Source organism: Haematobia irritans, chromosome 4, assembly GCF_050003625.1.
Source record: "Haematobia irritans isolate KBUSLIRL chromosome 4, ASM5000362v1, whole genome shotgun sequence".
NCBI lineage: Eukaryota > Metazoa > Arthropoda > Insecta > Diptera > Muscidae > Haematobia > Haematobia irritans.
In genome coordinates, this window is record NC_134400.1 from 207825669 (window position 1) to 207851279 (window position 25611).

A 25611-nucleotide genomic window follows, 5' to 3' on the forward strand; every position below is an offset into this window, starting at 1 on the left:
ATTTGGTTAAAATTTTGCACTAGGCATACGATTAGTAGTGTAGTCAAGTGTGCAAAATTTTATTGAAATCGGTTCAGATTTAGATATAGTTCCCATATATATCGTTCGGCCGATTTACACTCATATGACCACAGTGGCCAATCTATTACTCCGATTTAATTGAAATTTTGCACAGGGAGTAGAATTAGCAGTGTAGCTATGCGTGCCAAATTTGGTTGAAATCGGTTCGGATTTAGATATAGCTCCCATATATAGCTTTCGCCCGATTTACACTCATATGACCACAGAGGCAAATTTTTAACTCCGATTTAGTTGAAATTTTGCACAGGGAGTAGAATTAGCATTGTAGCTATGCGTTCCCAATTTGGTTGAAATCGGTTCAGATTTAGATAAAGTTCCCATATATATGTTTTTCTGATTTCGACAAAAATGGTCAAAATACCAACACTTTCCTTGTAAAATCGCCACTGCTTAGTCGAAAAGTTGTAAAAATGACTCTAAATTTCCCTAACTTCTAATACATATATATCGAGCGATAAATCATAAATAAACTTTTGCGAAATTTCTCTAAAATGGCATCAGATTTAAATGTTTCCAATAGTTTTTTACTAACATTGTGTTCCATCCTAGTGCATTAGCCGACTTAAATTTTGAGTCTATAGATTTTGAAGAAGCCTATCATATTATGTCCAGATCGAGTGATATATAAATGTATGTATTTAGGACAAACTTTTATATATAGCACCCAACAAATTTGACTGATGTGATATAGCATCAAAAATTTAGATCTACAAAGTGGTGCAGGGTATAATATAGTCGGCCCCGCCCAACTTTAGACTTTCCTTACTTGTTTAGTATTATACATTCTTTTCATTTTAGGGTTAAATGCAGAGAAATATACAAATAAATGGGCAAATGTCACTGTATATATGTATATGGGGACAATTAGAAAACTCTATGTCGTTCAATCGTCTATTCAGCACTTCCGTTGTTGTACAAAATAAAACGGAAATGTACACACTAACAAAGGCCCAGAATAGCATGAATCTCATTTCGTAAGTGTTAGCCTAAACCTGAAAGTAATTAAAATGACATATGATAAATACGCACTTCCTCTCCAAAGGGCTTAGGCCAAATGCAATCTACATTGTATTCATTTCATGCCATGTTCGTATTCGTGTTCTTGTTAATTTCACCTCTTCGGTTTATCACTAATGATGCAACAAATGTTTACATTGTACTATGCGAATACTCAAATACAAGGCTTCAATTGGGAGAAATACTCTTCAAATGATTGCACGTACAGAGCAAATACAAACGTATACACCTACTAACATACTTGCATTTAAATTTGACAAATATCCGAAGTGTATTCGAGAACTATTTAAATTTTAAATAAATGAAACGGGTACTGAGTTAAGGACAGCAACAAAGGTTTATGTTTAACCACGTATTACTTTGTGTTCTTTGAAGCGTCTGCGATATAGGTTCATATAAGTCAGTATTGGCTTATATAAACCAATCGAGAATCAAAGTGGCTTATATGGGTATCTTTACAATTTAGAAGGCAACGTTGCCCTATGCAACGTTACCACAACCCAGGTAATTAGATTATGTATGGCAGTTTATGGCAGTTTATGGCAGAACTTTATATGCAATCCGTGGTGGAGACTTGGTCCAATATTCGACCCCATATACTTGTTTTATAATTTGGTTTAAAGTCAGCAAAACTTCTTTTTGTTTCAGCAACATATCTATGAATACGTAATTAATACATTTATTAGTATCACAGGAAATTTTAGTTTAAATTTATGTAATAACCCTTTATAATATTCCCTCAATGAAGTTGAAGTTTAACTCAGCCATATACAATTGAATTGAATGTATGCACTCATGCATTTTCCGTATCAATTGAATTGGATATTGACATATCAGTTGCTTTATTATGTTATATACAAATGTAACTTATGATTATACTTGAACTACATTTTGAAAATACATTCATCCAATTAAAGTCTGTGTTATATGAAAAATTAACTTGGTTTCGTTTGATATCTTCAATACTAAATTTTATAGAAAAAAAAAAATTTGCATGCAAAATTGAATTTAAAGCATGTAAGAAGTTCATTCGTTTAGGGTTTACACTTATGGATTTATGGGCATAAAACAGCTTTAGATTTCGAACTTTAAATCGGAATCGGATGAAACTTGTGGTATTTAGAAGCCCAAGAAGTACAATCATGGGCCGATAAACACCATAGATTTCGAAACACAAGCAAATCGTATAAAAATTGTGTTGTGAACACGCTAAACACAGTTGGTAGAATTCTACCATAAATGGCAGATTTTATACTGTTTGGTAGAATGGTAAAATTCTGGATGTTTTGATAGATTTTACAAAATATTCCATTTCAACCAAACAAACTTTACAAATTTTCTATAGAAATAAAATGTTGACAAAATTTTCCATAGAAATAATTTGTTATATCATTATTGATTTCAATACTCATTATAAGATATATATCTTTTGTATTAGGATATCAAAATAAATAAATAAATAAGATGTATATATGGCCGTAAGTTCGGCCAGCCCGAATCTTATGTACCCTCCACCATGCATTGCATAGAAACTTGTACTAAAGACTGTCATCCACAATCGAATTACCTGGGTTGCGGTAACACTTGCCGATGGCAAGGTATCTTATAACTTCTTAACACCGTCTTCTCAATTGTAAGTTAGTCCATACGGGGTATATATTAAACAAACAAAAAAAAAAGGCCGATTAAATACGTATATAATTCAGTTTGACAAAATTTTCTATAGAAATACAATTTTGACACAATTTTTTATAGAAATAAAATCTTGACAAAATTTTGTATAGTAATAAAATGTTGAACAAATTTTCTATAGTAATAAAATGTTGACAAAATTTTCTATAGAAATAAAATTTTGACAAAATTTTGTATAGTAATAAAATTTGAACAAACTATTCTATAGTAATAAATGTTTGACAAAATTTTCTATAGTAATAAGATTTTGACAAAATTTTATATAGAAATACAATTTTGGTAGATTTTTTTGGGGATCGGCTATAATAACTATAGACCGATATGGGTTAATTTTGGCATGGTTGTTAGCGGCCATATACACACAAAAAATTTTTTTTCTGATTCAATCTCGAAATTAATTGATCCAATTAATTTTTAATTGAAATGTCTTCAATCACAGTAATGATGGTATCAATTAAAAAATTAATTGAAGGTCAATTAAAAAGTTAATTGATCCAATTATAAAGTTAATTGATACTATTATTTTTGTGATTGATTTTTGTTTCAATTAAAAAAATTTGTTGAATCAATTAAATTTTTAATTGAATATTTTTTAAAACTCAATTAAAATTTTAATTGGAAAAATTTTCGTGAAATATTTTTGTGTGTACTCGAAATGTACCAAATTTCGGATGAATTTTGCTCCTCCAAGAGCTCCGGAGGTCAAATCTGGGGATCGGTTTAAATGGGGGGTTAGGTTAGATTAGGTGGCAGCCCAATGTATCAGGCTCACTTAGACTATTCAGTCCATTGTGATACCACATTGGTGAACTTCTCTCTTCTCACTGAGTGCTGCCCGATTCCATGTTAAGCTCAATGACAAGGGACCTCCTTTTTATAGCCGAGTCCGAACGGCGTTCCAAATTGCAGTGAAACCACTTAGAGAAGTTTTGAAACCCTCAGAAATGTCACCAGCGTTACTGAGGTGGGATAATCAGCCAGATCGGCTGAAATTTGCTTCTCTTACAGGCTCCGCAAGCAAAATCTGGGGATCGCTTTATATGGGGGCTATATATAATTATGGACCGATGTGGATAAATTTTCGCATGGTTGTTAGAGACCATATTCTAACACCATGTACCAAGCCAAATCTCGGGATCGGTTTATATGGGGGTTATATATAATTATGGACCAATTTTGCATGGTTGTTAGAGACCATATACTAACACTATGTACCAAATTTCAACCAGATCGGATGAATTTTGCTCCTCCAAGAGGCTCCGCAAGCCAAATCTGAGCGTCGGTTCATATCGGGGCTATACGTAAAAGTGGTCCGATATGGCCCATTTGCAATACCATCCGACCTATATCAATAACAACTACTTGTGCCAAGTTTCAAGTCGATAGCTTGTTTGGAAGTTAGCGTGATTTCAACAGACGGACGGACATGTTTAGATCGACTCAGAATTTCACCACGATCCATAATATGTATACTTTATGGGGTCTTAGAGCAATATTTCGATGTGTTACAAACGGAATGACAAAGTTAATATACCTCCATCCTATGGTGGAGGGTATACAAATAAATCATGACGGAATGTCTCATGTACCATGTGGAGATTCACTAGCAAAGGACATTCGTCCAATATCTTAAAGTGGGTATTAAATTCGAGTTTAGCCGCTAAAATCAGTAAAAGAAGTATTTAAATATAACCTCTTGGATGCAAATTTTATTATAATTTTATGGGAATTTCATATTTTATCCCATTCTTAATATACCTTCGAACACTCAACAAAAAGTTTAGTTGAAGTCATGATTTTGTAGTTCCCTCAAGGATTTTGTTGACTTTCTTTTAAGGATTTTGTTTCCGAGCCAAAGATGAGGCTTCTTTAATATAAATAATTCTTTAGGGCTCTCTACACCCAGAGAAGGAATATGATCACCTCAAACATGTTTTAAGAGGAAAATGTTATTTTTGGGTGGTGACCATGTAACATGGTTTTCGCACCCATATTATTTTCTCGGAAATCATGTATCTGATTTGGGCAAGCAGGTTATATTTGACGAGAAAATAACATTTTAGTGACAAACATGTTACATGGTCACCATGCAAAAATAACATTTTGCTCTTGAAACATGTTTGAGGTGATCATATTCCTTCTCTGCGTGTATGGCTTTAAATCTCGGATCAATAAACGCAAAATAAGAATACAGATCAAATTTATTGAATTTTCAATCCTTTTTTGTGATATATCAATAAGGCTATTGACGCACAAACAAATGTCAGGTTAAACCCCCAAATTATAACAGATACCTTATACTAAAAAGGGTTTTTTAATTACAAAAAAAAAAAAAAATTAACCAAAGATGCAAATTCTTAAAATAAGTCTCAGCCTGTAACAGGGTTGGCCTGTCACAAACTGTGACTTTTGCGACATACATTTGCGACGGTATAATACGTATGTCGCAAAAGTCGTAAACCTACTGTAAAAAACCTAATATTGAATAGAAGAAATCCTGAACATTTTTAATTTAGTATTACAGCATTCGCCGTGAGTTTCTGCAGAAATTTGTGAAAGTTTTCCCACGGTCAAGCCTATTTCCTTAGATGGTATCGAAATTCCCGTTGGTGAGTGTGCAAAATACCTTGGGGTTATATTGGACAGGAGACTGAACTTAAAGCTAAGTAAGGACGAGAAAATCCACGGTTACCCTGTACTCGTACAAAAGCCAATAGGGAAAATGTGGGGACTGAAACCGAAAATTGTGAACATTCCTAAGAATTGAAACTTCTTCGCACTTACAATCGTCTTGCATATCATCGAATTTGCTGCCTAGCTGACGCGACTAAAGTATTTTGAGTTTGCGACTTTTGTTACTTTTTCTACATATACGACGTGTATGTGACGTTTACAACTTTCCGTCAGTCGCAAACCTAAAAAAGTTTGATACAGACCATCTCTGGCCTGTAAATTGTAAGGGCCGATGTTGAATGTGAACCACACCTAAACGCCAAGTATTTTCCGAATTTTATTTGACATTTCTCTATTTCAGACTTACTCAATTTGAACCATGGAGAGACACATAAACAAACAACGTGTTAAAGTTATCCAGACTTATTATGAAAATGGGCGTTCAAATCAAAATGCATATCGTGCGCCTTCATCTTCAGTGATGAGGCACATTTTCACCTCAGTGGATTCGTCAATAAACAGAATTGCCGCATTTAGGCGAATGAGAATCCAAGAGTGATTGTCGGAAAACCAATGCACCCACAAAGAGTGACTGTTTGGTGCGGTTTATGGGCTGGCGGCATCATCGGGCCGTATTTTTTTTTCCAAAATGAGGCCGGTCAGGCAATTACTGTGAATGGTGTTCGCTATCGTGAGATGATAACGAACTTTTTATGGCCCGAATTGGAAGATATGGATGTGGACGATATGTGGTTTCAGCAGAACGGTGCCACTTGCCACACAGCTAACGAAACAATGGCACTTTTGCTAAAAAAATTCAATGGCCGTGTTATCTCAGGTAATGGCGATGTAAATTGGCCGCCAAGATCATGTGATGTGACACAGTTGGATTTTTTTTCTTTGGGGTTATTTGAAAGAAAAGGTGTACGTCGATAAGCCAGCAACAATTCAAGAGCTAAAGGATGAGAAAATTCGGCACATTAACGGCATAGAACGTCCATTATGCCTCAGCGTCATCGAAAATTTGGACCATCGGATGAAGGTGTGCCACCGAGGTCGCGGCGCCCATTTGGCCGATATTTTGTTCCATACATAATTGAATAATACCAATATATCATAATAAAAAAAATTACAATAATTTCCTAAATAGTTTGTGTTTTATTCAAAATAAACATCGGCCCTTGAAATGTGAACCACTCATTATTTGAAGCGTTTTTATCTTAAATCTGAAGATTCAATATATCAGTTTATTTAAAGACAATTTGTGTTATTTGGAAATACTTCTCTTTAATTTTAGAGAAAATTACATTACCTCAAAGACCTGCGGTTTTAACAGAGCGTTGGAAATTTCAAAAATTTGTATCCTAAATTTAATAAAAAAAAATTCTTTCACTAAAATTTTCATTATTTTAAGGAAAATTGTCCTTAATATTATGTAAATTGCATGTCCTAAAATTTAGGTTGCATAATCTTTCATATTAGGTCAATATTCTTTTCAGTGTATGCTGTTTTTGCAATATATTAACAAAACTTTTCACTTACATATCGACGACTTAAAAATTATAACTGCTACTTTTAGGAAAGTATATTTGCTTAGTTAAAAAAAAAACCTTTTAACCAAAGATCCAAATTCCTGAAAATAAGTCTTAGCCTATAAGTGAATATTTTTATAATTAATCCGAAGATTCAATATTTTAGTTAATTGAAAGATTATTTCCTTAAATCTAAAATGTTTTTCTTTGCTGCAAGGACATAGGACTTTTTATGGAGAGACGAAAATTTCAAAGATTCACGTCCTAAATTTAAAAACAAAACGTTTTAAAACAAAAATGATGAACTTTCTTTTAACTTAAATTTCGTTGTTATAAAGAAAGTTGTCCTTAAAATTGTATAAATTACGTGTACTAAATTTAGGTTGCGAAATCCTTCATATTAGGTCAATATTTTTTTCAGTGTATATTGTCTAATAAATATGATCATTATTAAAATTTTCTCCAAGAACATGAATGTACTTTCGATTATTTTTGTATTCGACTACAATTACAATTGTGGTCCATGCAAAAATCCTAGTGGTTTTGGTTGTGGTCGCTTGAACATCCTACCTTACTAACCATTCAATAATACCGCTGTTTCCCAGAGTTTCTGTTTAGATTTACGATAGTTATCGTATACAATTGTTGGAATACTCAAAGCAAAATATACCAATGTAATTTATAATTTAATTGCTTCAATGGAAATCGATTTTGCCCCAAAAGCATTCTATGCAAGAACAGCAAAGAGCATATATAAGGGTCAAAGTTTATTGTGGTCATATCTTAATACGATATCAAATTGGAAATTACTATGGAATAAGCAAGCCACAAGGCAAAAGAAAAAGTAAAGTTTTAATGAATATATTTTGTATAGTAAAACCGATTTTATTGCTTCCATATTTGATAGCATCAAGTAGATTTCTGCCATATTGAAGAGCTTAATAACTATGGTCTTTGCCTTAGTAACAATTTCTTTTCGAGAGAAAATCAGAATATCAAGTCCAATAGTTGTTATTGGTTAAAGATTTAATAACGAAAAACGATATATGGATCTTATTAGTAAATAATCCTTTATTGACAATGAATAGAATGTAAAATTTTTACAGAATTTTTATTTTCTTTAATCTTCTACCAAACTTGAAGCATATGAATCGTACATCATGGTTTTCTTTAATTTATATTTGTTGCTTCATTACTTTTCATTTGTTTATTTTTCCAAATTGATATTTACACAATGTGATTTCATTGTCATGGCATTGTTATAACGACAGATATACTTGTAATTTAAAATTAAAATTAGGCATATTTCTTAGCAACATGGCGGATGAAATGAGGGGAGGGGAGTGTCTCAATATTATGTCTTTAATAACTCAATATGATGTCTTAAATTTGTTGGTAGTTGATGAACATTGAAATTGGGGGCGACGAATACCTGCCCAGCACTTCCAAAAATGTCATCCCAAAGAGGTTCCTTATTTTAACTATACAGGAAGTTAATTCATTCAATTCGCCTTTTCATATTTTTAATGAGTAATTTTAACTTTTTATACCCTCCACAATAGGATGGGGGTATGTTAACTTTGTCATTCCGTTTATAACACATCGAAATATTGCTCTAAGACCCCATAAAGTGTATATATTCTGGGTCGTGGTGAAATTCTGAGTCGATCTGAGCATGTCCGTCCGTCCGTCTGTTGAAATCACGCTAACTTCCGAACGAAACAAGCTATCGACTTAAAACTTGGCACAAATAGTTGTTATTGATGTATGCCGGATGGTATTGCAAATGGGTCATATCGGTCCATTTTTACGTATAGCCCCCATATAAACGGACCCCCAAATTTGGCTTGCGTATCGTCTAAGAGAAGCAAATTTCATCCGATCCGGCTGAAATTTAGTATATGGTGTTAGTATACGGTCTCTAACAACCATGCAAAAATTGATCCACATCGGTCCATAATTATATATGTTATAGCCATCATATAAACCGATCCCCCGATTTGGCTTGCGGAGCCTCTAAGAGATGCAAATTTCATACGATCTAGCTGAAATTTGGTACATGGTGTTAGTATATGGTCTCTAACAACCATGCAAAAATTGGTAGACATGGTTCCAAATTATATATAGCCCCCATATAAACCGATCCTCCGACTTGGCTTGCGGAGCCTCTAAGAGAAGCAAATGTCATCCGATCCGGCTGAAATTTGGTACATGGTGTTAGTATATCTATCAACCATGCAAAAATCGGTCCACATCGGTCCATAATTATATATAGCCCCCATATAAACCGATCACCAGATTTGACCTCCCAAGCCTCTTGGAAGACCAAAATGCATCTCATTCAGTTGAATATTTTTAGAAATTTTTAACTAAACAGTATTACAAGCGCTGGCATCGCGCCGATATCACAAAAATAAGTAAATATTTTTCGACAAATTCAAGAAAATTTATTATACATATATAATTTTTTTCACTTTTTAAAGAAAATTTTGTAGTTTGAATGAAAAAATTGGAGTTCAAAATTGCAAGAATGTCTTTAGTGACATACGAAGTTCATCATGGACGCTTTTGTAGTAAAGTTTACAAATTCGAAGAAATAATGAACTATACGAATTTAGTAAATCTCTATCCTTAACTTGTGTATAATTTTTTCCTGTAGTTTAGTTCATTTAACTAACGTACGCAAAAAATTATTAGAGTAAATGAAACTTTCACCAAATATAATAAGTTCATGAAGTAAAATATAGTTAAATTGGCTTTAGTGAAATAGTGAGTTCACTTTTTTTTGAGTGTAATGGCCATGCAAAAATTGGTCCACATCGGTCCATAATTATATAGAGCCCCCATATAAACCGATCACCAGATTTGACCTCCCAAGCCTCTTGGAAGACCAAAATGCGTCTCATTCAGTTGAAATTTGGTACGTGGTGTTAATATATGGCCTCAAACACCAATGCAAATATTGGTCGAAATCGGTCCATAATTATATATAGCCCCCCATATAAACCGATCCCCAGATTTGACCTCCGGTGCCTTTTGGAGAATCAAAATTCATCCGATCTGGTTGAAATTTGGTACGTGGTGGTAATATATGATATTTAACAACCATGCCAAAAGTGGTCCATATCAGTCCATAATCATATATAGCCCTCATATAAACCGATCCCGAGATTTGGAGGAGCAAATTTCATCCGAGTCAGTTGAAATTTGGTACATTGTGCTAGTGTATGACCGTTAACATCCATCCCTTAATAGGTCCATATTGGTCTGTAGTTATTTATAGCCCTCAGATAAATCGATCCCCAATCACACAAAAATTGGTCCATATCAAGTTCATAATTGTATATAGCCCCCATATAAGCGACCCCCATATTTCAATTCTGAGTCTCTACGTACCGTGCAAAAGTCTATATCGATTCGTAATTATTTGTAAACATACCTTTTTGTCTAGTATATACCACGTATGGACTAACTCACAATTTAGAAAACGATGTTAAGAAGTTTTAAGATACCACAACCCAAGTAATTCGATTGTGGATGACAGTCTTTCGGCCGTATATACTTGTTTTGTTTCAAATACACGCACAGAAAAAGCATGTTTGGGCACGGTTGCCGCATTCATTTAATGCTTATCTGGAAAACCATGTATTATGTCTTTGTAAAAATAATTGTCGAGCGGAGAAAAATATATGTTGGCAAAAAGCATTTAAATGGTTCACAAATGCCGCAAACAATGAGGCGTTGATACAATTACATGGTCGGGAAAATCACGTACCTGGCCATTCAATTTTTTTACTTTTTTGCAGGGAAAAAAGTATTTTTATAGTTTAAGAATAGACATGTCTAGAACCATTACAAGACCATGTACATTGTTTTCGTGACCATTTAATTTTTTAATTTTTTTGCAGCGAAGATAATTTTATAAAAACATTGATCAGGTCCACACAATTTTCATTTTGCCCGTCAGTCGTATGTTGATTGTTTCTTAGAAAGGGCGGAGAATACGGAATTACTATGTTTTGTGTTAATTTATTTATTCAGAAGTGGCACGTGGTTTTATGTGACCACAAAAAAGGAAAGTGTAATTGAAAATAAATACCTTTCTTTTGTTCTGCATTTTGTTATATGGTATCATTTATTTTTATTTGCAGTTACATCATATCTGCGTTGGTACATTTGATGGGCACGAAGTAAATATGGAATTATCACTTATTGTTGAAATTTAAATAAAATAAAGTGTTTAAAAATATATAATGTTTGCTTGAACGGCATTATAAATACAAATAAACAATGAATTAATTTATAAATCAATAAAAACAAATAAAAAAAGTTAATTTTGTGTTTTCTTTTCCCAAGTGGCGTCCTTTTTTCGACGATGAAAAAAGTTTTTCCATAAAGATCAAAACATTTTAGGATGTGACCATGCTCTTTTAACTGGAACAAAAACATTTTTGACGAATACCATAACATTATAGATCGTGAACTTTGTATCTTTTTATCAATATAATAACATTTTAGATGAGGACAATTTTATTTTTCTTAGAACCATGTTCACTGAGCCAACAATGTTACATGGTCGCCACAAAAATAGTTCCTATCATATTATTTTGCTCTTCGAATATGATTGTGGCAATCATGTTTCTTCTCTGCGTGTAGGTTAAAAACAGAATAAGAATTAATGAAATGGTACAAATTTATTTAAATTTTGTAGGGAAAATTGCTAAATCCATTCTAGAAACACTGTGAATTGTTTCAAACAAGTGTTAGAATGCATCAAAAATCATAAAAAAATATATAAAAATGGTTTATTTACTACTACGTATTAAGAAAAATTCATAGTCCCCTGAGGCACAGTGGTGCAATGGTTAGCATGCCCGCCTTGCATACACAAGGTCGTGGGTTCGATTTCTGCTTCGACCGAACACCAAAAAGTTTTTCAGTGGTGGATTATCCCACCTCAGTAATGCTGGTGACATTTCTGAGGGTTTCAAAGCTTCTCTAAGTGGTTTCACTGCAATGTGGAACACCGTTCGGACTCGACTATAAAAAGGAGGTCACATGTTATTGAGCTTAACATGGAATCGGGCATCACTCAGTGATAAGAAAAAAACCAATGTGGTATCACAATGGACTGAATATTCTAAGTGAGCCTGATATATCGGCCTGCCACCTAACCTATACTCCCCTGAGTTAGCCTATGTGCCATAATGGAATTACGAAAATTACCAACAAATTACTAACAAGTACTAATAATTAGAAATTTAGTTAATGTGTTAATTATTATCACAAGCAATAATAAGTAACCCACAAAAGGAGCTGAAATAAAGTTTCTTTTTTGCGATTCATATACAATCATAAATTTACCCTAAACTAAATTTGATTATTGACGATAACAAAACAAAAATAACAACACATTAGACATGTACAAATATTTGGCTAAACCCTTATGCTGTGGTAAAATCAAAATCGAATTACAGTTGCTTTCTCTTAGAAATCATTCTTAATTAAACGCCGTAATTTGACTAAAGTGAAAATATGGATATCTAGGGAAAGACCATCATATATTTTGGTTTTTGTGTATAATCACAGATTTCTACCGAATGACCATGCTACTGAGAAAGGATAATCGCTTAAGCCCAAAAATAACACAGCTATCATCATAGTCAGAGGAGTCCTTGTCAAGTTTTTGCCCCTACTATCTTTTCCCCTATCGACAAACTGAACCATACATCTGTTTGAATTCAGTTTGGTTTTGACCCAATTATATGTGTATGACCGACCAGAAATCATCATAACATACTACCATGCTTATACACACTCACACACATGTACATGCAACCAATCAATTCTGGGCTAGTAAATGGATTTCTGTTCATTTGAGTGTATCTTTAGGCGGATGGGGTTTTGGTTGTATGCGCATATATCCTTGTTTTGGCCTCGCTCCTTTTTATTTGTGTGCCTTTGAGTCGGTTAAAAAACTAAAAAAAAAAATAAATAAAAAAATCTTTTTATATGAATTTGGTTGCTTTACTAGCTGTACTACCCAGTTGTATACATTACCAAAGTTACAATGAAAACAAGAAAACAAAGTTGGTACGTATTTTTTTGTGTTTTCATTGTTGGTGGTCCAGATAAAGAATAACATAAATAATGGTGAAAAAATTGAGACAACCTTGCACGAATATCCATATTAGGCTCTTCATGTGGGGTTATTATTTATGATAGTGCGATTTATCATTATTGACACAGAAAAAATTCCAAGGCACTTATAAATATTTTGCTTTTGCTTCCATTATTTTGGTCCTAATTCCGAGATACAGAAGCAAGAAATTACACTATGAGTACTTTTAAAAACCAATTTACTTTTAAATTTAGGTTTCGCTTACTTTATACCAAACCAAAATTATTCATTTATATGTTACTTGTTGTACACCATACCACTGTAAGCATCAGGGAATTTATTGTCAATGCATAGTGTCCTGAACAACATTTATCAAAGCCTTATATAAGTACACTGAAAAAAATATTGACCTAATATGGAAGATTATGCAACTTAAATTTTAGGACTCGAAATTTACGCAATCCTAAAGACAAAATTCTTTAAAATAATGACATTTTAATTAAAAGAAAGTTTATAATCCTTGCTTCAAAAATTTTTTCATTAAATTTAGGACACAAATCTTGAAATTTTGCATCCCTCTGTTGAAGTTGTAGATCTTTGAAGTTAGTCAAATGTTCCTTAAAATAAAGAAAAACATTTTTAATTTAAAGAAATCGTCTTTAACTCAACTGACATATTGAATTTTTAAATTTAAAATAAAAACGCTTCAAATATAGGCTGAGACTTACTTTAAGTATTTGCATCTTTGGTTTAAAGTTCTTTTAAATATTAGGAAAACAGTTTTTCTTTGAAGTACTTGCCATAATTTCGATTTTGAAACTGGAATTTGTTTGTACATGAATACCTTTATTAATATATCGCAAACAGAGAATAAAAATTCGATGAATTAGATCTGTATCAAATTTTAATTTTTATCGATCCTAGATTTAAAGCCAGGGAGGTCTCTAAAAAAATGTCTTTATTTTAAAGAAGCCGCATCTTTGGCTCGGAATCAATACCAAAATCCTTAAAGGAAGGTCAAAATCTTTGGATCCAAGTAAACTTTTTTTGAGTGTAGATCTAGCGAAATTTGTCTGTCTGTGATTTTAGTAGAAATTGTTTAAGATTTAGATATAATTACTATGCAGAGTGACTGATATGTGTTGCAACAAAGTAAAGCCGAATATTTTTATACCCTAAACCACATAGTGGTCAGGGTATAATAACTTTGATCTGCCAAAAAATGTGCCTACCAGAAATATTGATTTTAGACCCCATAAAATATGTACCGATCGACTCAGAATAACCTCCTTAATCGATTTAGCGCTTGGTGTCCGTCCATGTATTTGTTGTCGGAAAAATGTTACCGTCACAGTTCAGTCCTCAAAATAATTCCAGATGTGCCTAACGTAGTGGATTACACCACTTTTCGACGAGACCACTTTTCGACAAAAAGTTTGAGACTCAAAATCCCAACAGTGAGGCGTGGTGTATACGGACCCCGGGGAATAAAAGATATATAGATTTCCACACTGATGGCTACAAATTGGATGGACAAGTGGGTTTCGGAGTATATTCTAAAGATCTGGAACTTCGAATAGCGAAAAGATTACCTGATCACTGTACTGTTTTTCAGGCTGAAATATTAGCAATAAGAGAAGTAGTGAATTTGCTGAGAAGTAATGCTCCAAGCAATATTGGCATTAATATATACTCAGACAGTCAACCTGCAATAAAATCCTTGGACTCTGTGTTCCTTAACTCGAAAACGGCCATCGACTGCCGCAAATCTCTCAATGAGATGGGTGAGCAGCACAATATTCACCTAATATGAGTGCCTGGCCATAGGAACATACCGGGGAACTGCGAAGCAGATGAGCTAGCAAGGCTAGGAACTACCTTACATATTCCAGGGGAACTAGAATCTGTTGGTATGTCTCTGGCTACCTGCAAGCTCTTACTGCGTGAGAAGGCTGTCATGATGGCAAATGTTCGATGGCAGAATTGCAAGGGTTGTAACGACACCAAGCAAATATTGCCCCATTTAAACTTAAACCGCACACTAGATATTCTAGTGTTCTCGAGACGCCAGATATCACTCCTGATATCTGCTATAACCAGTGTTGCCAATTTGGTGCTTTTAGCACCAAATTTAGTGCTTTTTGATTTCTAAAAAGCACCAAATTGCCTTTTTGGTGCCTTTTCAAAAAAAGCACCAACTTGGTGCTTTCTGGCATTTTCATTTAGTGCTCTTGGTGCTTTTTTTATTTTGAACAGTATTAAGTTTAATTGATACAAAAATTTTGATTAGACTTTCAAGAGCCGAAAAAACTCAAATTTATTGCCAAATATAGAATTTGATTATTATGAAGTTGGTATTGATTATATTTTAATTAATATTGTTATTTAGGGCATTCTGTAGGAAAGTCGAGCGATGAGTGTCGAATTTTTGAATTTGGTAAAGATGTCATTAAAAAGTTTGTATTAGATTCAGAATAGCACGCACAACTGAAATAAGCAATAGACTCCTTCCATATATTAATATTTTGAAAGTTGAAAAACATCACTGATCAAAATGAATTGGACGAAAGCATTAAAACTGATCAAAGTGTATACTTGAATAGCGGTTCATAATGGTGAGTACTAAGTTCGAGTTTTGACGCTAATGTGAAAACTATATCAGTAAACAAGGCATAAAATCATGCATATTTGCTGCAAATTTTATTAGAACTTGATGGGGAATAGCCAAAAGCAAATTTTCACAAAGTTTGTATTCCTTATAATGAATTACTTAAGAAAAGTAATTATGAAAAATGGTAATTTTAGCAGCTAATCTCGATCTTAATACCCACGTTAACTTCTTAAAATTCAATTCACAAAAGTTGTATAATACATCTTCGGAAGTTTTTTGTTTTTTTTTTTTTTTTTGTAGAGCGTTTAATTTTCGATTTTGTGGTGGAAGGTGGTATGTTAGAATTTATAATATATTTTTGGTGCTTTTTGGCCTTGGGGAGTTGGGCTATAACGGGTCGCTGTCTGATAGACGATTTTGCAAAAACTATTGGCGCGAAGCTGTCATGATGCGGAGGAAAAGGAATCAATAAAACACCCCTTGTGTGAGTGTCCTGCATTTTGTGTAAGGCGTAAGCAAATTTTAGGGTCATATAGCTTCAGATTACTGGCGGACCTGGAAAACGTTAACTTAAGCAGTCTGCTAATGTTTTTGGAACACCCTGGGTGGTTGAACAGAAGAAAATAATAGAGAAGGTTCAGTGGTTAAAACAACCCAGCAAAAAAAGCGTCGGCAAAAATAATGAAAATGTTCTTTTTGGACCCGGAAGTGGTGCAAAATTGACGCAGAAGCGATAAATTTAACATGGGCTTGTCATAGGACGGAAGTCCTCCTTTTCAACAGCCGTTGTACTGAGTTTGCATCACTTCTTTAGGTGTGATCCGAATTCAATGTTTTGGATGTAAATTAAACAATTCTGTGATATTTGGTCAAATAAATAATTTTTATAATTTTTTATAATTTTTAACGGATTCTAACGCTTGTTGGAAACGTTTGACCTCAAATATTTTCAAAAATTCACAATTTATTCAGATTGGATTTAGCACTTTTTTCGACAGAATTTAGCACTTTTTTCGACAGAATTTACCATTTTATGAATTCTTTCTGTTTTTTAACCTATTTGAAAGAAAAAAGTTAAAATTATCCATTAAAAGTATGAAAAAACTAAGTTATAAAAAATTGAATTAAAAGAACTTTTTGGGTAGGTAGTTAAAATAGAAAACATCATTGTGAGTGCATCTTCTGGAAGTGCTTTTAAAGTTGTGCCTTTGGAAGAACTTCCAAATTTTTTTGCTGGGTAGAAGTGCCCATATGTAATAGGTACTTTTAGTTAATGTGGTATCACAATGGACTGAATAGTCTAAGTGAGCCTGAATCTTAATCGGGCTGCCACTTTAACCTAACCTAACCTAAGGACGAACGCTATTGAATTTGGGAAAAGTCGGATCAAATTTAGATAATATCGCCCGATTTCGATAAATGGTGTCATATTGCGTTCATTTACAAACCGATCGGCGTAAAATTTGCCACAAAGTAATATAATTACCACCCTTTAGGTGTGAAAAATTTCATGGTAATCGGTTCAATTTTAGATACAGCGCTCCCATATATATGTATCGCCCGATTTTCCAAAATTTGGCCGTAAGTTCCGTTGTGAACCTCCTTTTAAATCGTTCTTGGTTGAAGCATTCTGAATGTGGTGGTTACCAGTCGCATTGGAATGTCCATGGTATTTGACTGAAAAGCCTTTAGGATATTTTCCCGATAATATTAAATTACGGCGGCTCACACTTTTATAATCGGGGGAGTTTGATGGTAAAGTCGAAGGTATAAATATTTTGCTGACCTCTTTGGCATGTACGAGTACCTAAGTGTGGTAAATTTGGTCAATATCAGTATGGATTTAAATACATTTTTGCTTATAGTGGACTATACCCATAGTTGCACAACTTTTTTGGACAATATGTGAAATTCGACAGTTAAGCAAATTCTTTTATATGCCACTTTGGTATATTAATGTTTTCGCACATTTAAAGGATTATGGCTATAAAAGGAAACATAAGTAACAGACGATTTATTATACCCTCCACCATAGGATGGAGGGTATATTAACTTTGTCATAACACATCGAAATATTGGTCTAAGACCCCATAAATTATATATATTTTGGGTCGTGGTGAAATTCTGAGTCGATCTAAGCATGTCCGTCCGTCCGTCCGCCCGTCTGTTGAAATCACGCTAACTTACGAACGAAACAAGCACAAGTAGTTGTTATTGATGTAGGTCGGATGGTATTGCAAATGGGCCATATCGGACCACTTTTACGTATAGCCCCCATATAAACCGACGCTCAGATTTGGCTTGCGGAACCTCTTGAAGTAGCAAAATTCATCCAATCCGGTTGAAATTGATTTATGTAAATATATGGTCTCAAACTAACAACCATACAAAAATTGGTACATATCGGTCCATAATTATATATAGCCCCCATATAAACCGATCCCCAGATTTGGCTTGCGAAGCCTCTATGAGAAGCAAATTTCATCCGATCCGGTTGAAATTTGGTACGTGGTGTTAGTTTATGGACTCTAACAACCATGCAGGAATTGGTCCATAATTATATGTAGTCCCCATATAAACCGATCCCCAGATTTGACCTTAGAAGCCCCTTGGAAGAGCAAAATTCACCCGATTCGGTTGAAATTTGGTATGTGGTGTTAGTATATGGTCTCCAACAACCATGCAAAAATTGGTCCATATCGGTCTATAGTAATATATAGCCGATCCCAAAAAATAATCTGGCAAAATTTTATTTCTACACGCAGAGAAGGAATATGATCACCTCAAACATGTTTCAAGAGCAAAATGTTATTTTGGTATGGTGACCATGTAACATGTTTGTCACTAAAATATTATTTTCTCGTCAAATATAACCTGCTTGCCGAAATCAGATACATGATTTCCGAGAAAATAACATGGCTGCGAAAACCATGTTACATGGTCACTACCCAAAAATAAAATTTTGCTTGAGGTGATCATGTTTGAGGTGCACACAGACTGTCATCCACAATGGAATTACTTAGGTTGCGGTAACACTTGCCGATGGCAAGGTATATTAAAACTTCTAAACACCTTATTCTCAATTGTATTAAACAAAAAAGGCCGATTATGTACGTATATAATTCAGTTTGACAAAATTTTGTATAGAAATAAAATTTTGACAAAATTTTCTATAGAAATAAAATTTTAACTTTTTTTCGTATTGATATTATTTTTGTGACTCACGCTCACGCACAACATTTGTTTGGTTAATCACGCTCACGCATATTCACGCCGTTACCATCAGCGTGACTCATGACTCACGACAATTTCGTGTCACGTGCACACCTCTATTACAAACGGAATATAATATAATATACCCCCATCCTATGGTGGAGGGTATAAAAACATTTGTTTGCCAAAAACATCTTTGGTCAAAATTTAAATGGAATTAAATGCATATACAACATTTGTGGTTAGATAAAGGGTCTGTGTAAGAAATATCAGATGATAGTTTTCTACGTCCAGATGAATCTTCTTAAAATAACGGTAAGTTTAACTCAATTAAGAATTAAAATGCATTCAACTTAGATGACTAAACGAAGGAATCATACCAAACAAAAATGAGTTTTCTTTTCTAGTTTAATACTGCACAATGGGGTGGAGAGATGAAATAAACATAAAAAAAGTATTCCGAGAATTTCTATACTATATATATGACTCAGAATTAAAGAATTATTGAAAAAGCATTGGTAGAGCATCAAATTAAAATTAACTTCTGTTTCGAGGGCCACTCTTAAATTTGGACAAAATGACTACTCCTTTGAGTTTCCACTGTATTTCAATCTACGCTATTATTCACAGATATTGTATATATGTGATGAACCTATTCGCATTGAAAGTTCCAACCATTAGACGATTATAATTGCTGTCATTATTATCCACTCTAAAAAGTTATTCACTTTGTTAGCATTGTCCTCATCATTAGTTGTATGAACATCTATATCATTCAGCTATTGAAAAAACCACAGTACCTTCATTGCGGCAGAAATGTCCAAAGGACGTATGCATTGCTAGATATAGTGTAAATGAAATGGATGTTGCGAACAAATAATAGACAATTCCTCTTCTAAACGAAATGCAAGAGAAGAAGCAAACAATGCCACAATAACGAAAAATGGATAACATTAACCCATTTAATACCTATGCATCATTTCACACAAGTCGATGAATCAAGGTCCAGTCGATTCTAGACATGCTACCATAATTTAGTTCGGTTTACATAAATAACAACAAATTGAGTGGGCATTTTAAAGCCATAAATTTTCAGAAAATTTTTATAAGGCTTGCTTGAAAAGTACAGACAGACATTGTAGCTATAAGTAGAATGTTTGTCAGCTCTATCGCAAAACATGACATTTTTGAGGTTATACGTATTCGGAATGTTTTGACATACGATCACTTTTTGTGTTATTTATAACAACTTATTCATCTCGCCTAAAATTGAAATGAAATCGTAAATATTTCCGGGCTACTATTTTTTTAAACTTTCGACGTGGATTAACTCAACAACAGTGTTTCGTTGAACATTAAATTAATGGCAATGAAGATCCGTCAATGACCTGTGTTTATCGATGGTTCCAAGACAAATTTCATGAAGGCCGTCAAAAATCAGTTGTTGTTGAGTCACTGTGGTACAATGGTTAGCTGGCCTGCCTCGTGAGTTCAACTTCAGTTTCGACTGAACTGAATAGTCTAAGTGAGACTGAAATATCGGGTTGCCACTATACATAACATAACCATTTGTTTGCCAGTTGTCTTCCAAGAAATTATGACAACCAACCTTCAAAGACTGATCACTATTTGCCACGACAAAATGATTACATTTTTATACACACCACCATAGAATGGTGATGGAGGTATACTAAGTTTGTCATTCCGTTTGTAACACATCGGAATATTGATTTCCGACTATATAAATTATATATATTCTTGATCAGGGGGAAGTTCTATGACGATATAACCATGTCCGTCTGTCTGTCCGTCTGTTGTAATCACACTACAGCTTTCACTAATGTCGGTCTTGATATAGCCCCTGATTTGGGGTCTTGTGCTTTTAGAAACCATTTTTTCTATCCGATTTACCTGAATTTGAAAACCTTGAGGTATTTGATGACCAACTATAGTTCAAGCCTATTGAAGCTATATTTAATCCTTTATTTTTACTTGCCTTTTAAATATTTATATGCTGCATCCACTTTTTATACCCTCCACCATAGGATGGGGGTATATTAACTTTGTCACTCCGTTTGTAACACATCGAAATATTGCTCTAAGACCCCATAAAGTATGTATGCTCTGGGTCGTGGTGAAATTCTGAGTCGATCTGGTACATGGTGTTAGAATATGGTCTCTAAAAACCATGCAAAAATTGGTCCATATCGGTCCATAATTACATATATCCCCCATATAAACCGATCCCCCGATTTGGCTTTCGGAGCCTCTAAGAGAACCAAATTTCATCCGATCCGGCTTAAATTTGGTACATGGTGTTGGTATATGTTCTCTAATGACCATGCAAAAATTGGTCCACATCAGCCCATAATTATATATAGCCCCCATATAAACCGATCCCCAGATTTGACTTCCGGAGCCTCTTAGATGAGCAAAAGTTATATAAAGCCGATCCCCAATCACACAAAAATTGGTCCATATCGGTTCATATTCATGGTTGCCACTCGAGCCAAAAATAATCTACTAAAATTTTATTTCTATAGAAATTTTTTTCAAAATTTTATTTGTATAGAAAATTTTGTCAACATTTTATTTCTATAGAAAATTTTGTTAAAATTTTATTCGGTTCATAATCATGGTTGACACTCGAGCCAAAAATAATGTACCAAAATTTTATTTCTATAGAAAATTTTTTCAAAATTTTATTTCTATAGAAAATTTTGTCAAAATTTTATTTCTATAGGAAATTTTGTCAAAATTTTATTTCTATAGAAAATTTTGTCAAAATTTTATTTCTATAGAAATTTTTTTCAAAATGTTACTTCTAATGAAAATGTTGTCAAAATTTCATTTTGTCAAAATTTTATTTCTATAGAAACTTTAAACTTAATTATATACGTATTAAATCTGCCTTTTTAGTTTAATATATACCACGTATGGACTATGTGGTATATATTGCGGTGTTAGGAAGTTTTAAGATTCCTTGCCATCGGCAAGTGTTACCGCAACCCAAGTAATTCGATTGTGGATGACAGTCTTCAGTAGAAGTTTCTATGCAATCCGTGGTGGAGGGTACATAAGCTTCGGCCTGGCCGAACTTACGGCCGTATATACTTGTTCTATATTCATAATTTATCGTTATCCTCACTTTTATGTGATGAGACAAAGCTACTTTGCTGTCACGTAGAGTCTAAGCACACAATAATACTAAAAGGATTTGACAAACAAAATGCAAACGAAGCCAAAACACTAACTCGAAATCAAAAATTACACACACCCACATTGTGTCATACATGTGAAAAAAATAGTTTTTGGTGGTTAAAAATCTGTGAGAGTAACAAGTAGAACAAAAGTTTATTTTGCATTCCAATTTGCTCAATATCAAGTAAAAGTTTTCTTATTTTAAGCCAAAGTCGGCTTAAGATAGCAAATCAAATGCAAGCCAATCAACAAAACCAAACATTATGCTCATACACACACGATGCTCTGAACGTGTAACGAATTTTCGGGGGTTGAAAATCGATGAGAGCATCGAAAAGAAAAAAAACTCTATTTTGTGTTCTCAGTACCTAACTCTCATATACGAATTAAGTACCAATGTTCTTTTTTTAACTCAAAACAAACTCAAACCAAACTTTAAGTACTTGAATTGTACAAATAAGCACACTCTGTACTTAATATGAGTATAACTTAGTATTTGCGTGCTTAAAATTTTAAGTACGAATTCAGGCTCAAAATAAGAAATTGAAACTTGATTTTAGATATCTACTTATCTTTGAGTGGATAGCCCCCATATAGACCGAACTCCAGAGTTTACTTCTTAGGCTTCTAGAAATAGTAGTTTTTGTCCAATTTGTCTGAATTTTTTTTTTAGAACCACTAGTAGGTGTTCGGAATATATTGTGTATCAGTACAGATTTTGATATATCCCTCTTATAAACCCGCCCTCCGATTTGTGGTCTAGATTCTGTAGGTTGTTCAGAAGCACAATACACACAATACACCGGTACTCAAATCCAGTAGAATGTGTAAATTTATCTTCGGGAAGCGTACTGGTTGAATTGATCTGCTTAGGAGAATATCTGTCATCAAACCCCCCTGAAATTCTATATAAGTAACCCGCTACGAGGAAGAGTTGTCAAATGAAACTATTATATTAGATTCATGGTGGTGGGTATTTAAGATTCGGCCTCTCATAGACTTAGATCGAATGAAATGTGAACATTTTAGCTCTTGCATCACAGTGGTTTCCAATGAGTTAATCCAACATAATTACCCCGCTGGATAATTAGTAGTAGCAATAACCATCATCATCATCATTATCAGCAGTTATGTGGATTTCATTGAAAATTTCTATTTGTTGTTGATTTAATTGCTTTTAGCGTTTTAGCAAACATGTCATTGGCTTGGGGACTCAAAGACTGAGACTCGTCTCATAGAAATAAAAACTGATTGTTTTACGATTGCTGTTAGTTGCTGTATTTTTTGCATTTTGGCAAAGACTCAAGAGAAAATTTCCAAAGAACGTCTAAAGACGAATATAAGCACAACTCAGTTGTTGAGAGACTTATCTAATTTTTTCCATTAGTTTTAATTGCTTGTGTGTGTTTGTGAACACATATTTGTTGTAATTTTATGACCATGTATGAGTAAAAACTATTAGAGAAAATTATAAAATTTAGAATAGAGAAAATGTTTTTGTAGGAATTTTAAAGAATGGCTTGTAATTGAAAACCATAAAATATGAATGTGCACACCAAGTTAGTGTACTAGGTTGTTGAACCAAAGCCATACCAAGCTGCACGAAATTGGAGCTGCGTTATATCGATCCATTCCCTATGAAGAGCCGATGATCGACACTTTGGTACTTTTATCGTGCCAACCTTACTTTTACAAATGTTCCAACAGATTAAGATCCGGGGATTTTGGTGGTACGATAGAAATGAAGCTAGGAACCTCATTTTTAAGCCATTCATGGTTAACGCGTGCGAAGTGCGATTATGCTGGGTCTTGTTGGAATGACCATGGTCTGCGGTCGAAATGCAGGGTTTCAATACTGAATTTAAGACATTCAGCATTTATTTTGTCCTCGAGGAATTCATGCGGCGATCGACCATCGGCCGTTGAAGCGCCCACACCATTACCATTGGCGGCGCTTGAGTTCTCTGGTGGTTATTGCCATATGTAGACAATTTAAGGCAGGGGATATAGCCCCTCTATATATAGTTCACTAACAATATACATTGGAAAATAGTAAATAGGCTTTCAAATTCTCAGGGTGTATAAAAATTTTTCTGGAGTGGAGTAAGACCTTGGGAGCCACCGTAGTGCAATGGTTAGCATGCCCACCTTGCCTACACAAGGTCGTGGGTTCGATTCCTGCTTCGACCGAAGACCAAAAAGTTTTTCAGCGGTGGATTATCCCACCTTAGTAATGCTGGTGACATTTCTGAGGGTTTCAAAGCTTCTCTAAGTGGTTTCACTGCAATGTGGAACGCCGTTCGGACTCGGCTATAAAAAGGAGGTCCCTTGTCATTGAGCTTAACATGGAATCGGGCAGCATTCACCAATGTGGTACCACAATGGACTGAATTGTCTAAGTGAGCCTGATACATCGGGCTGCCACCTAACCTAACCTAAGACCTCTCTTCCAAGGCCTTTATACTCTTATTGTTGTGGTCAATCGAAGGTGTAAATTTTCAGCTGATCTCTTTGACAAGTAAACCCGTTCATTTTGTTTGTTCACAAACTGCTCAATTTGAAAGGGCTTTTCATCGGCCATTTCTCTTTCTACACGCAAAAAATAATTCTTTCCTCCCAAACGAAATTTTAGACAAACAAAGTTCGTTTCTCATTTGCTTTTCGCTGTAAGGAAGTGTATTTGGAAGAAAAGTATATACTTTTTGTGATAAACGTTTATTATTTCCAGGATGTAAAAACAATTCCATAAAGACAAACTTAAAAAAACATTGTTTTCTTGCTAATTGCATTTTCCCTCACATTTTTCTTAGTTTTTTAGTTCTTAACACCTTTTCGTGTAATACCAACAATGTAGAAGAAATTATACGATTTTATAAATTTTTAAAATTTTTTTACCTTTCGCCAGGACGAAGAATCGAACCGCGGACCATGTACTTTCTAAGCCAACACACTAACCACTGAGCTATGTTCATCAATAGATAATTATCCATATAAGTGATATTTATATAGCATAGCTTGTGGGGCCCACGAACCGAATAAACAAAGTTTATTTAACAGAAACAAACATTTAGTTTGTCATCGTGGAGCAGTGGTTGCTACGTCCGACTTGCATGCCAAGGATCGTGGGTTCGATCCCTGCTTCTGAAATTTGGTACATGGTGTTAGTATATGGTCTCTAGTAACCATGCTAAAATTGGTCCATATCGGTCCACTTTTACGTATAGCCCCCATATAAACGGACCCCCAAATTTGGCTTGCGATTGCTCTAAGAGAAGCAAATTTCATCCAATCCGGCTGAAATTTGGTACATAGTGTTAGTATATGGTCTCAAACAACCATGCAGAAATTGGTCCATATCGGTCCATAATTACATATAGCCCCCATATAAACCGATCCCCCGATTTGGCTTGCGGAGCCTCTAAGAGAACCAAATTTCATCCGATCGGGCTGAAATTTTTTCATATTTTTGA

The 25611-nt window shown here is 34.1% G+C and overlaps 1 protein-coding gene across 1 annotated transcript in view; it reads left to right on the top strand.

Moving 5' to 3' along the window:
• Nucleotides 1-1217: 1217 nt before the first annotated feature.
• The window catches only part of LOC142235964 (uncharacterized), a 27570-nt gene continuing 3176 nt past the window's right edge, over nt 1218-25611 (top strand). Inside the window, exon 1 of the mRNA XM_075307214.1 lies at nt 1218-1319. Coding sequence (XP_075163329.1) covers nt 1218-1319 — 102 coding nt within the window. The remainder of the gene's footprint in view (nt 1320-25611) is intronic.